This window comes from Salvelinus namaycush, chromosome 25 (genome assembly GCF_016432855.1).
Source record: "Salvelinus namaycush isolate Seneca chromosome 25, SaNama_1.0, whole genome shotgun sequence".
Taxonomy (NCBI): Eukaryota; Metazoa; Chordata; class Actinopteri; order Salmoniformes; family Salmonidae; genus Salvelinus; species Salvelinus namaycush.
Window position 1 is genome coordinate 19,947,739 of NC_052331.1, and position 12,448 is coordinate 19,960,186.

At 42.1% G+C, this 12,448-nt stretch overlaps 1 protein-coding gene across 1 annotated transcript in view; it reads left to right on the plus strand.

Annotated features, from left to right (window-relative positions):
- Positions 1-12,448, plus strand: part of ctnnd2b (catenin (cadherin-associated protein), delta 2b) — an 82,779-nt gene that overhangs the window by 31,271 nt on the left and 39,060 nt on the right. Inside the window, 5 exon segments of the mRNA XM_038963529.1 lie at positions 602-747; positions 926-1,466; positions 2,330-2,473; positions 4,977-5,292; positions 8,479-8,535. Of these exon segments, the coding sequence (XP_038819457.1) occupies positions 602-747; positions 926-1,466; positions 2,330-2,473; positions 4,977-5,292; positions 8,479-8,535 (1,204 nt within the window).

Below are 12,448 nucleotides of genomic sequence, written 5' to 3' on the forward strand. Positions count from 1 at the left end.
ATTTTACTTAGTGACACGCACAGCACTCACAGCTATATCGCGGAAAATAGTATACTACTATACTGTAGTGTAGAGTACATTTGATTTGTTTTTGTGTGTGCAGTAATTCTATTTCAATTTACAACTCTTTCAACTGTGTCTTTTATACAAAATATAATATACTGAATCCTATTGCTGATGTAATAAAAATATAGGCCTATGAAAATAAAATGCTGACGTAAGTGTTACTATTTGAATTGAAGGCTAACCTTTATTGTTGGCCTCATTCTGCATCACTTGTGCTCAGTAACTCCCAGTTCCTCCTGATCCATTATGCATGCCCTTACTCTCTCCATTTCTGGGTTTGAGAGAGAGAGAGGTATTTCGGTAGAAAGGTAGGTGTAGAGGAAAGCAGAGAGAAAGTATTTGAATTTTAAAGACCCTACAGTACATCAACATTCAACCCTCAGACGTCATATGAAAGACTGGGAGAGAGACTGGGAGAGAGACTGGAAGAGAGACTGGGAGAGAGACTGGTAAAAGAGAGTGTGGGGGATATAGAGACAGAGGGTAAGAGGTTGTCGCAATATTTCAGCTCCACTATTCTCTCTGCCCTAAACAGGACAAGGCCTGCTATCCCAGAGTGCACTACAGCTCAACAATCAGGATGGTTCACTCTCTTACCCAGCCGGTTACCTCAGCAACCAGGCACTAGAGGCCCTGCCTCGCAGTGGCCAGGTTGGAGGGGCAGTCCACAGTTACAACCAGGTGGGTGAGACTTAGAGCCCTGGTCAAAAGTAGTGGACTAAGGAATAGAGTGCCATTTGGAACGGGCTCCTGGATTGCATCGGTCAATGATAATTTAGCATCTTTGCTGTATAGTCTGGATTTCAATATGGCATGTGATGTAGGTGTAAGATCTAAGGTTATTTCTGTGCTTCTCCAGGTGACGTCTAGCCGTGCGGCCCAGCTGGCTGCCAGTGTAGACTCCTCCCAGTCCAGAGAGTCGTTTGCCCAGGGCCATGGCAGCGCCTTCCACATGCCTGACACCCCGCCAACTCCTTCCATGTACTACTCTTGCTCCACCCTGCCTGCCCAACGTGTGAGCTCCCCCCACTCCATGCAGGCCGTGGGCTCGCCTACCAAGCTTCAGCGCCTGGGCTCTGCCTCTGACATGCCCAGCTACGCCACCCTGCAGCGGGTCTCCTCGCCCAAGCAGTCCCCCAGCCGGCTGGCCAAGTCCTACAGCACTAGCTCCCCCATAAACATGGTGGTTGGGTCTGCTGGGCTGTCCTCCACTTCCCCGCTGCACATGGCCTCTTCAGGCAACGCCTCGGGCTCATCCCCACTCCATCAATTCAGCTCTACCGTGGGTAACTACGCTACCCTGTCCCCCACCAAGCGCATGCAGCACTCCTCGGACCAGTACAAGATCTCCCACGAGCTGTATGCAAACGCCACCCTCGGGAGGCCTGGCAGCCTGGCAGGTGGGTGCACAGGCTCAGACAGAGAGAAACTGTCTTTATATACAAAATATTAAAAACACCTTCCTAATACTGAGTTGCACGCCCTCAGAAAAGACTAAATTCGTGGGGCATGGACTCTACAAGGTGTCGAAAGCGTTCCAAAGGGATGCTGGCCCATGTTGACTCCAACGCTTCCCACAGTTGTGTCAAGTTGGCTGGATGTCCTTTGGCTGGTGGACCATTCTTGATACACACGGGAAACTGTTGAGCGTGAAAAACCCAGCAGTGTTGCAGTTCTTGACACAAACTGGTGCGCCTGGCACCTACTACCATACCCCGTTCAAATTCACTTAAATCTTTTGTCTTGCCCATTCACTCTCTGAATGGAACACATACACAATCACTGTCTCAATTGTCTCAAGGCTTAAGAATCCTTCTTTAACCCGTCTCCTCCCCTTCATCTACACTGATTGAAGTGGATTTAACAAGTGACATCAATAAGGGATCATAGCTTTCCCCTGGATTCACGTGACCAGTCTATGTCATGGAAAGAGCAGGTGTTCATAGTGTTTTGTACACTCAGTGTATATATCATGTCTAAAAATGTGTGTTTTTTCTATGGGCTCAGCATTCTTTTATTTATATATGTTTTCTCAAATTACTCTAAATGCTGTAGTTAATGGACTTGATAATACTAGATATTATTAACCATGTTTGGAACATCGGAGGCTGCTGGTTTTATGGAAACCATGTGTTCAATACCATTCCATTTATTCTGTTCCACCCATTACTATAAGCCCGTCCTCCCCAATTAAGGTGCCACTAGCCTCCTGTGGTTTGGAACCACATAATGATGTTTCCTATGTTTTTGTTGTGGTGTTCAGGATCCAGGGGCTCTTATAGCAGCCAGCACAGTCACCTGGGCTCAGAGCTGCGACCTCTCCAGTCTCCTGAGCACCACATTGACCCCATCTATGAGGACAGGGTCTACCAGAAGCCTTCTATCAGGAGTCTCAATCAGAACCAGGGTGAGTCAGATGGTCCAGAGCCCCTGCTGTGCTGGGCTGGGCATCCCCTTATATTTGACTAGGCTTTTGTCAGGCTCACCTACTTTTTTTGACCAACTAAATGTTAATATTCCACTGTTGGTTTCAGAGGGTTATCATTCAATGAGAGGTTCAAGAGCCAAATGCGTTCTCAGTAGATACTTATATTTGATTGGTTCTTTGAAGTTCTGTGTCAGCACTTGATTAATCCTTGATAGGGAGAATTTACTTAAGCAAACACAGCAAACCCAAAAGGTAAGGAAGCAGGTATTTCAACAGTCAATGCCCCACATTTAGCTTATTATTCAGGTGGAACTTAGGTGGGCCTTTAAACTGTGGTTTTCCTGCAAATAACGCTAATGACTAAAAACAACATTAGCGTTTTTATCACTCCATCAGATCGTTTAGCTCAATTTTTCAGTTCAGTTATGCAAATCCGATTAGTATCTTGATAGCAATCACAATCACATAACATTAGATAATTAGATATTAGATAGAAATAAATCTAAATTATTCCCGCAGAATTTAAACTCAAGCGTTGAAAACTGAGTTGGAGGCACCCACCATGGTCAAATGCATTCCACAGTATTTAGCCTAATGCTTTCTTTAATGAGCATGTGTATCCCCTCCACAGAAATTCCGCCTCACGTCACTGCATATGATGAAATCCTACTATACGATCTGAAAAGCTTTGTAGTTTCCTAACGGCTAGGGAATTGGAGTTACAATCATGCTTCCTGTTTGTAAAGACTGCAGGCTACTAAATTATGAAAGACCTGAGGGAATACTGTGATTCTTTCTGGTGTTTCATTGAGCATGGGTTGAGATGGTACAGATTGTGCATGAAGGCTGTTGGCTCATATCCTCACAGCCTTCTGTACAGTACTGTATCCATCCTCTGCTCATGCTCAACCTAATCTTTTATTTTATTTTTCACCTTTATTTAGCTAGGCAAGTCAGTTAAGAACAAATTATTATTTTACAATGACAGCCTACCGGGAAACAGTGGGTTAACTGCCTTGTTCAGGGGCAGAATGACAGATTTTTATCTTGTCCGTTTGGGGATTCGATCCAGCAACCTTTCGGTTACTGGCCCAACGCTCTAACCTCTAGGCTACCTGTCACCCCATCTTTCACCTCCTTCAGGCAACCGTCTGGGCAAAATGTCGCATCTAGTGGTTTAATGTTGTTTTTTGCTAATTTGGTTGTCCAAAAAACATTGCATCAACATCAAATACATAACTAACATGGGATGGGACACCATTTGTTTCTGTGATTATATACATTTTCAACCCTTATACAACATTCATCCAATGTGAATTGGTCTGATATTCCATTTATCCAACTATAGTACAGCTACGAGCTGCTCATGTGGAAAGTTTCAATGTGTGGAGCCTAGGTCATGGCTCTTAGGGAGGAGGGAGTCGTGTAAAAGCTGCTACACTGTAACTCTATTCACCTCTCACACTGTCTGTAGCTGGCAGGCAGGCAGTGCTCCTCAGAGATAGATAGCGGTCTTCTACCTACATGGTCAGGATGATCAGTAGAAGCATCTCTGCCAATGCGTGCAGCGCAGCACGGTAGTGCATGCTTTCAGGCTGGACTCACAGTTCAAGTGCTTTAGAGATACATCAAGATGCATGGCAATAAGTGAGGGAATAGTGTTTCAACCCAAGGCTTTGCTCAAGCTATTTTTCCCTAATATTTATATCTTCAAAATAGCATTGAATTAAATGTATGTAAGAGGAGTGTCTTATGTAGGCCCTTATAGATGATTTTCAGCTAGTACCTGTCATTGATTTTCTTAAAAAGCAGTCTTCACAGACAGAAAACATAGTTGTCAGAGGCCATCCTCTGACTTTGTTTGATATGAAATCGTTAGCTATTCATCACTGTCCCCAATGAATCCTTCTGACATTGATTTTTAACAACATAATACTGTCTGGAAATTAAAGTGTTCTGTGTTCAAGGTCATGTTCATGGCACTCAGGTAGATTATGAAAACACAATGTTGTAAAAAAAAATACTTTCAGAGTGAACTGCTGACCAAAGCCCTTTCAATATTCTGAGAGAGATCAATCTGTTGGGTCGTGTTAAGAGTGAATAGTCATCTACAGAATGCCCACTTCTTGTCATGGCCATTTTGTCAATTATGGGTTCATTTGACAAAGCACTAACTTTAATTTGACAAGTGACATTTGGTGCATTCATTCGTCATAATTCATATAAGATAACTGTCCTGAAAGTTATAATTTTTTCCTGACACATACGTTTGCGTTTTTTCCAGACTCTTTTTGATTTTTCTGGTTTTCTGTCTATGTTATAGTTTCTTAGTAGAGGCTGCTGGGAAGTATTGAAATTAATTCAATTAAATTATCCTTTTTGACTTTGCTTTTGCCTTCTTGTTCCCCTCCTCTTATTTCTCTGGTGGTTGGCTGTTCTGTTTCTCTTCTCACTGTGTGTTCTTACTCATTCCTCTGCCTAGACCCAGTAAACCAGTTTTGTGAACAGGTCCTGAACTTTCTGCTCTGTCCCTACTTCCCTCCTGCCGTAGCCCCGTCTTCCCCTGGTGTTGACTCCACCCCCTTGCAGCGTACAGGCAGCCAGAACGCCTCAGGCACTTTGCCATACCAGAGAAGCAGCTTTGCCACTGCCTCGGCTGCGGACTACGCCAACCCGTACCGCACCCTCCAGTTCTGCCCGTCTACCGAGTCTCCCTACAGCAAGTCTGGCCCCGCCCTTCCCCCAGAGGCCGCACTGGCCCGCTCACCTTCTGTCGACAGTATCCAGAAGGATCCCAGGTAAGTGCTGCTATAGCACTGCAGTTTTAAACACACCTCTCTTCTCTTTCAGTCAGGCCACTGAGTATGGAGCACACGTCCACAACACATCACTGCCTCCCAATATCTCCTCAGTTTTATTTGAAGTCCTGTCGGTACCACTATGCCTTGAATGACACCACCACTGTTATTTGGAGGGCACATGAAGCTTGTGTTAAACCTTACCTTCTCCCTTCACATTGTGTTGTTGAAACGTTTGTGTGAGCGTGTGAGTGTGTGCGTGCGTGTGTGTGTCTCATAAAGTGTTTCACTGGGAGAGCCTTGATTCATAAGCTGTATGGCTGTATTGCTGTACTATCGGAGTTGCTTTTGTTTGGGTCTGATCAAGGAGTTTATTCCTTTAGAGCAAATATAAAAACCGTACTGTCAATGCCGGTAACAACAACAACATGTTGAATCACTAGGAATACACACTAATTAAAGAGTTATCAGAGAAATCAGGAATACAGAAATCTGTGTTTGCATTCTCTACAATTTCATTACTGATTTATCCTGTTCCGTTTTCTTCATTCACCATCCCTGTACTGTTTGTTTATTTTAGTTTATTTCCTTTTCCACATTGCACCTTTCTGCTGTAGCTCTGGCATTACATTTGGCATTTGCACACTCTTTCAGTGGATTTACTTGTGATGATGCGTTGCATTGACTGGCTGCAACCAACTTCACAACATGCACAGTCAATTACAGTAATCTCCAAATGAGAAGGTCTTCTCTTTTATTTGGTTACTTCATATTCATTATTGTTAAAGGGTGGGTCTCACCAAAACAGTTCTCCAATCTTTCTTCATTTCAATTCATTGTGGAAAAACTAGGCCAGTATTGTGCATAGCGAAGCAATGAAATTACAGAAATTGATTAAGTGTTTTAATGAATAATGTTCAAAATCAGCAAGCGAAACAACGTTTTACTCAACAAATACTTAACCACAATTAAGGATGTTATATTTGGTTGACTATGTACAGGTAACTGCCAAAATAAAGGAAACACCTATATAGGGTCTTAATAGGGCGTTGGGGCACCACGAACCCCCAGAAGAGCTACAATGCGCCATGGCATACATTCTACAAGTGACTAGAACTTTATTGGAGGGATGTGGCACCATTATTCAATGAGAAATTCCATAATTTGGTGTTTTGTTGATGTTGGTGGAAAACGCTGTCTCAGGCGCTGCTCTAGTATCTCCCATAAGTGTTCAACTGGGTTGAGATCTGGTGACTGAGACACACACACACACACACACACACACACACACACACACACACACACACACACACACACACACACACACACACACACACACACACACACACACACACACACACACACCTACACACTCTTAAAACCCCCATGGTCCTTTGAGACCCCTCTTTCATGGTAGCCAAAATAATGGGCAACTGGGCATTTTTATTTAAGACCTTAAGCATGATGGGATGTTAATTGCTTAATTAACTCAGGAACCACACTTGTGTGGAAGTACCTGTTTTCAATATACAGTACATTGTATCCCTCATTTACTCCTTTATTTTGGCAGTTGCATGTATCTGTAAGTTAAAACCTTTTACTGCAGTGGGCTAAATCAGGGTCACACAGAGTGTTTCTTGGTTGTCTTAAACAAATATACTTGGAAACGATAGTATGCACCTCACACACATGGTTATGAGCTTAAAAAAACAAGACGCCTGTACCATGTCAGATATACACTGAGTATACCAAACATTAGGAACACCTTCCTTGAAATTGAGGGCAGGGACTCTACATCGTGTCGAAAGTGTTCAACAGGGATGCTGGCCCATGTTGACTCCAATGCTTCCCACAGTTGTGTCAAGTTGGCTGGATGTCCTTTGGGTGGTGGACCATTCTTGATGCACACTGGAAACTGTTGAGCATGAAAAACCCAGCAGCGTTGCAGTTCTTGACACAAACCGGTGCGCCTGGCAAACCGGTGCTCCTTTACCTCGTTCAAATGCACTTCAATCTTTTGTCTTGCCCATTCACCCTCTGAATGGCACACATACACAATCCATGTCTCAATTGTCTCATCGCTTAAAAATCCCTAAACTGATTGAAGTGGATTTAACAAGTAACATCCAAAAAGGGATCATGGCTTTCATCTGGATTCACCTGGTCAGTCTACGTCATGGAAAGAGCAGGTATCCTTAATGTTTTGTATACTCAGTGTAGTGTTGAAATGTATTCAATTTTGAGTTTGCATCCCAATATTACACTTTATATACATCACAGAAGACTGAAATATAACAAAACCGTTTGACATAGAAACACCGGATAAAAAAATAATAATACAAAAATTATAATTTATTAATTCTGAAATTATAAAAAATATGAGTAACATTCCACCCATGAGTCCACGAGATGGTGATTTGGTCTTGTGACTGCAGGAAAGGGCTACAACTTTCCGAATAGTCAATGGTTGTTTGCAGGGTATAATCAATGTCACTATTTAGCAGAGAATCTTAAACCATAGGAAAGCTTATTCTTAAAAACTCTATCCAGATGTAAGTAAGACAATAATACGATTGCTAGAACGGGTCTCTCCACAAACCATGATAATGGTTCTGATGACTGAACAATCCTTAATTGGTCTAGCTGATAGACAATGGTGAACGTGCATGAAGATGTCAAAATTAAGAAATGACATCATTATTTTAGCATTATCCGCTAAAATAATAATAATAATTTTAAACTACAGCGTGTGACATCATTCAATGTGCCAATAAATCAGCACAATCTACTTTTTCGTTTTTTCAAATTGCCGGCAGATGGAAGCTAACATTGGGATCATGTATGCTGTGCTAATGACTATACAAAAAATAGAGTAACAAAGAGAAATGTACAATAAGGCGGATTTAGCAATACAAGGAATGTGTGGAATGTGCATGGGGCTGCCATCTTTATGCACCTCTGCTATTGATCCTCGCATTTCTTGGTTTTTGTAAGACCCCTTCCTTAATGGACTCCCATCGACCACAATCAAATCATCTAGTGCATGTTCTGAATCCAGTGTAAGTGTGTAATATGAAAAGTGTTGAGGAAGAAAGACAGTCAAATGAGTATTATTTTATTCTTGTCAAGCTCCTTTGTGCGAGACACCCACCTACCTTTTTTTTCTTTCTGCCTGTCTCCTGATAGGTACGACCCTGAATTCCTTGTCTGGAATCAAAATCAAGCCGAGCAAAGAATGACAAAGTAATCCAGCATTTATTTACGTATTTCTATCACTTATTCACTGAATCTGTCTTTCATGTCTACTACACAAAATGCCAGGCACATCTCCTTACCAATGAAAGAGCATGAATGAGAATAGTTCAATTATATTTTCCATTGCATTGTCTTCTGATTCCCAACTACTTAAAGTAGCTACTTCACTGAGAGATTAATAGCTGTGTTATTAACTTTGCTTCCAATTGAGCTCAGGTAAAGGTTGCACTAGGGGTCCATGTCCAACATATTATATTTCATTCTCACAAATACACAGTATACATTAGGCGTATGTATCTATTTGGCTTCAAGTTTCTCAAGTTTACTTTTCAGGCTTATCTAGTATTTGATGGTAAAGATGTGACATTGTGACATTTGTTACTCTTTAGTGAATTAAGCTATAAGGGTTTTCTGACAGCAGTTAGAAGCTTTTTGGGTAGGCTACGGGTACTTGCTGATTGTGTTTGTAGGATAGTGACAGTATTGTCCAATGATCATCCATTTTCTTCTTCGTTTTACATCCTTCATCATCATTTTTCACTCATCGTTTTCGAAATGTGCTTCATCATCCCAAGATTTACTGAGACTTGTTCAGTAATTGAGGGCAGAATCCAGGAGCTTAGAATGTCACTTTTGCAGAATGTGATCATTCTCCCTTTATGCAATCTTTCTCAACTAATACTCATTTTAGTACATATATGATATATCGTGTAGTGTGACTGACCGACATCTATGCCCCACATAGGCTAGTAGAAACAATATGGGATTCCCATTCACTGACTGGTAATCACTGACTGGTAAGCACATGATACGTTTTATGGGCGATTTTTTGGGGGCAGATTGACATTTATTGGGATGAATTTTGTCCTGGAGGCAGAGCTGAGCGATGTCCACTAGATGGGCCAGCTGCTAAGTCAAAATTGGCTACATAGCCTATCGTAAAAATTGGTTTTAATTTAAGGTTAATGGTTAATGTTAGGGTTAAAGTTAGGGTTAGTTTTAAACTTTGTGGATGTGCCAGCTAGTCACTAGCCTGCAGAGCTGCTTCCAGTATGAGTCATCCCAATAAATGCCAACCTGCGATGTTTAAGCCTGTTGCAGTCTTATCCCCAAGACTACAGTGATGTGTGGGATTCAAAGTACAGTGCATTCGAAAAGTATTTAGACCGCTTCACTTTTTCCACATTTTGTTACATTACAGCCTTATTCTAAAACAGGTTTTTATAAATGTTTGCAAATGTATATACAAAAAAATGAAATATCACAATTACATAAGTATTCAGACCTTTTACTTAGTACTTTGTTGAAGTACCTTTGACAGCGATCAAATTACAGCCTTGAGTCTTCTTGGGTATGACGCTACAAGCTTGGCACACCTGTATTTGGGGAGTTTATCCCATTATTCTATGCAGATCCTCTCAAGCTCTGTCAGGTTGGATGGGGAGCGTCGCTGCACAGCTATTTTCAGGTATCTCCAGAGATGCTCGATCGGGTTCAAGTTCGGGCTCTGGCTGGGCCGCTCAAGGACATTCAGAGACTTGTCCGAAAGCCACTCCTGCGTTGTCTTGGCTGTGTGCTTGGGGTTGTTGTCCTGTTGGAAGGTGAACTTTCGCCCCAGGCTGAGGTCCTGAGCGCTCTGGAGCAGGTTTCAAGAATCTTTCTGTACTTTGCTCCATTAATCTTTCCCTCAATCCTGACTAGTCTCCCAGCCCTGCCTCTGAAAAACATCTCCACAGCATGATGCTGCCACCACGATGCTTCACTGTAGGGATGGTATTGGCCAGGTGATGAGTGGTGCCTGGTTTCCTCCAGACATGACACTTGGCATTCAGGCCAAAGAGTTCAATCTTTGTTTCATCAGACCAGAGAATCTTGTTTCTCATGGTCTGAGAGTCCTTTAGGTTCATTTTGGCAAACTCCAAGCGAGCTGTCATGTGCCTTTTACTGAGGAGTGTCTTCCGTCTGGCAACTCTACCATAAACGCCTGATTGGTGGAGTGCTGCAGAGATGGTTGTCTTTCTGGAAGGTTCTCCCATTTCCACAGAGGAACTCTGGAGCTCTGTTTGAGTGACCATCGGGTTCTTGGTCACCTCCCTAACCAAGGTTCTTCTCCCCTGGTTGCTCAGTTTTGGTGGTCTTTGGTGGTCTTGGTGGTTCCAAACTTCTTCCATTTAAGAATGATGGAGGCCACTGTGTTCTTGGGGACATTCAATGCTGCAGATGCACTGTCAACTGTGGGAGCTTATATAGACAGGCCTTTCCAAATCGTGTCCAATCAATTTAATTTACCACAGGTGGACTCCAACCAATCTCAAGGATGAGCAATAGAAACAGGATGTACCTGAGCTCAATTTCGAGTCTCATAGCAAATGGTCTGAATACTTATATAAATAAGGTATTTCTGTTTTTTTTAAATTATACATTTCCAAACATGTCTAAACCTGTTTATTTACTTTGTCGTTATGTGGTATTGTGTGTCGATGTATTTAATCCATTTTAGAACAAGGCTGTAATGTAACAAAGTGTGAAAAAAGTCAAGGGGTCTGAATACTTTCCGAATGCACTGTATGTTAAGTAGTTGTAATGTAAGTGCTGTCTTCTTCTATCATGCAAAGTATACTGTATGATGGTACTGTCTTGTATGGTATGCGTGATAGCAAAGTATGGCTCATAAATTAACCCAGGAACCATAACTGGCAGTGTGTGTATGCATTCTTACCATAGCTATGGCACGGAGACAATGCTCACGTTGTGGAGGTGAACACATTTGATATCCATACATTCATTTGACATCTGTCACACATGTACAGCATTTAACCCTTAGCACTTTGTCGTGCCTTTAAAAGCTTAGTCTATGGAGCTCATTGATAGCGTCTATCCAATAGTGTTTAGACAGGAGGACTGTGGATGGATTAAAGCAACAAAGGAAGCAGAGAAGCAGGTTGCTCATGAAAGTGTTTGTTTAAACGCTGTCCACACTTGACTGGCTAAACTAAACTAGAACATTGAACGAGGGCAATTACATGGACTATCGCACTTCAACCGTGTTTGTTCCCTTGTACAATGTTTATACCGTTAGCTGCTCTTCAGTCTTGTCTATCAATTCTGCACAACCAGTCATCATCTGATATTGTGGCCAAGTTAACACATGGTTAATTACAGATACTAACATATTTCTACGATGGAACTCATTAGTATTGGAATGGATCGGTCAGCTCTGTTACATCTGTCATATTGTAAAGGTCTGTCAGATTATATAGTTTTTCTGTATTGTGACGCTGAACCAAAATAATCATAAATGTTTTCGATAATGTTTGTTGGATGATTTTACATCATTGTGTCTCATCGACAATAGAACTACACTGTGTTTTTACATCTGATATCACCTTTTGCCAAAGAATGAAGTTATGCACATTGAATGACTGTGTGTGTCTTCCAATCTGAAAGGCCCCATCTGTCTGTTTATTTGAGTGATTGCATGAGTCATCAATAATATGTTTCCTTTCCCTCTGTGTCATTTCTCTGTGGTGGAAGGCAGCCGCGGTTGCTTACAGTTTTGACGTGTCTGTTGTGTTCACTCTATTGTACAAGCCTTAAGTCTTAGGAAATATCATTTGGGCCCAAGACAGTAGTCAACAACATACTCAGTTAAAATGTCTACCCCATTCCCATGGTCTTTAATTACAATGCCCAACCATGCATTTAGAATACATCATTTATGACTATTTAATTTGGGGGGGGGGGGGGTTGTTTGATCGGTTCAAGAATGGCATTCTGTATTCTGGTGCAAATGTTCCCAGCTATGGAGCCGACAGATAAGTTCACCTGGCTGCTTTTGAACAAAGCCCTGAATGACGAGCTGTCTGCAACCCTAGGAGTTAGTTTCAATCCAGTGAGTCGC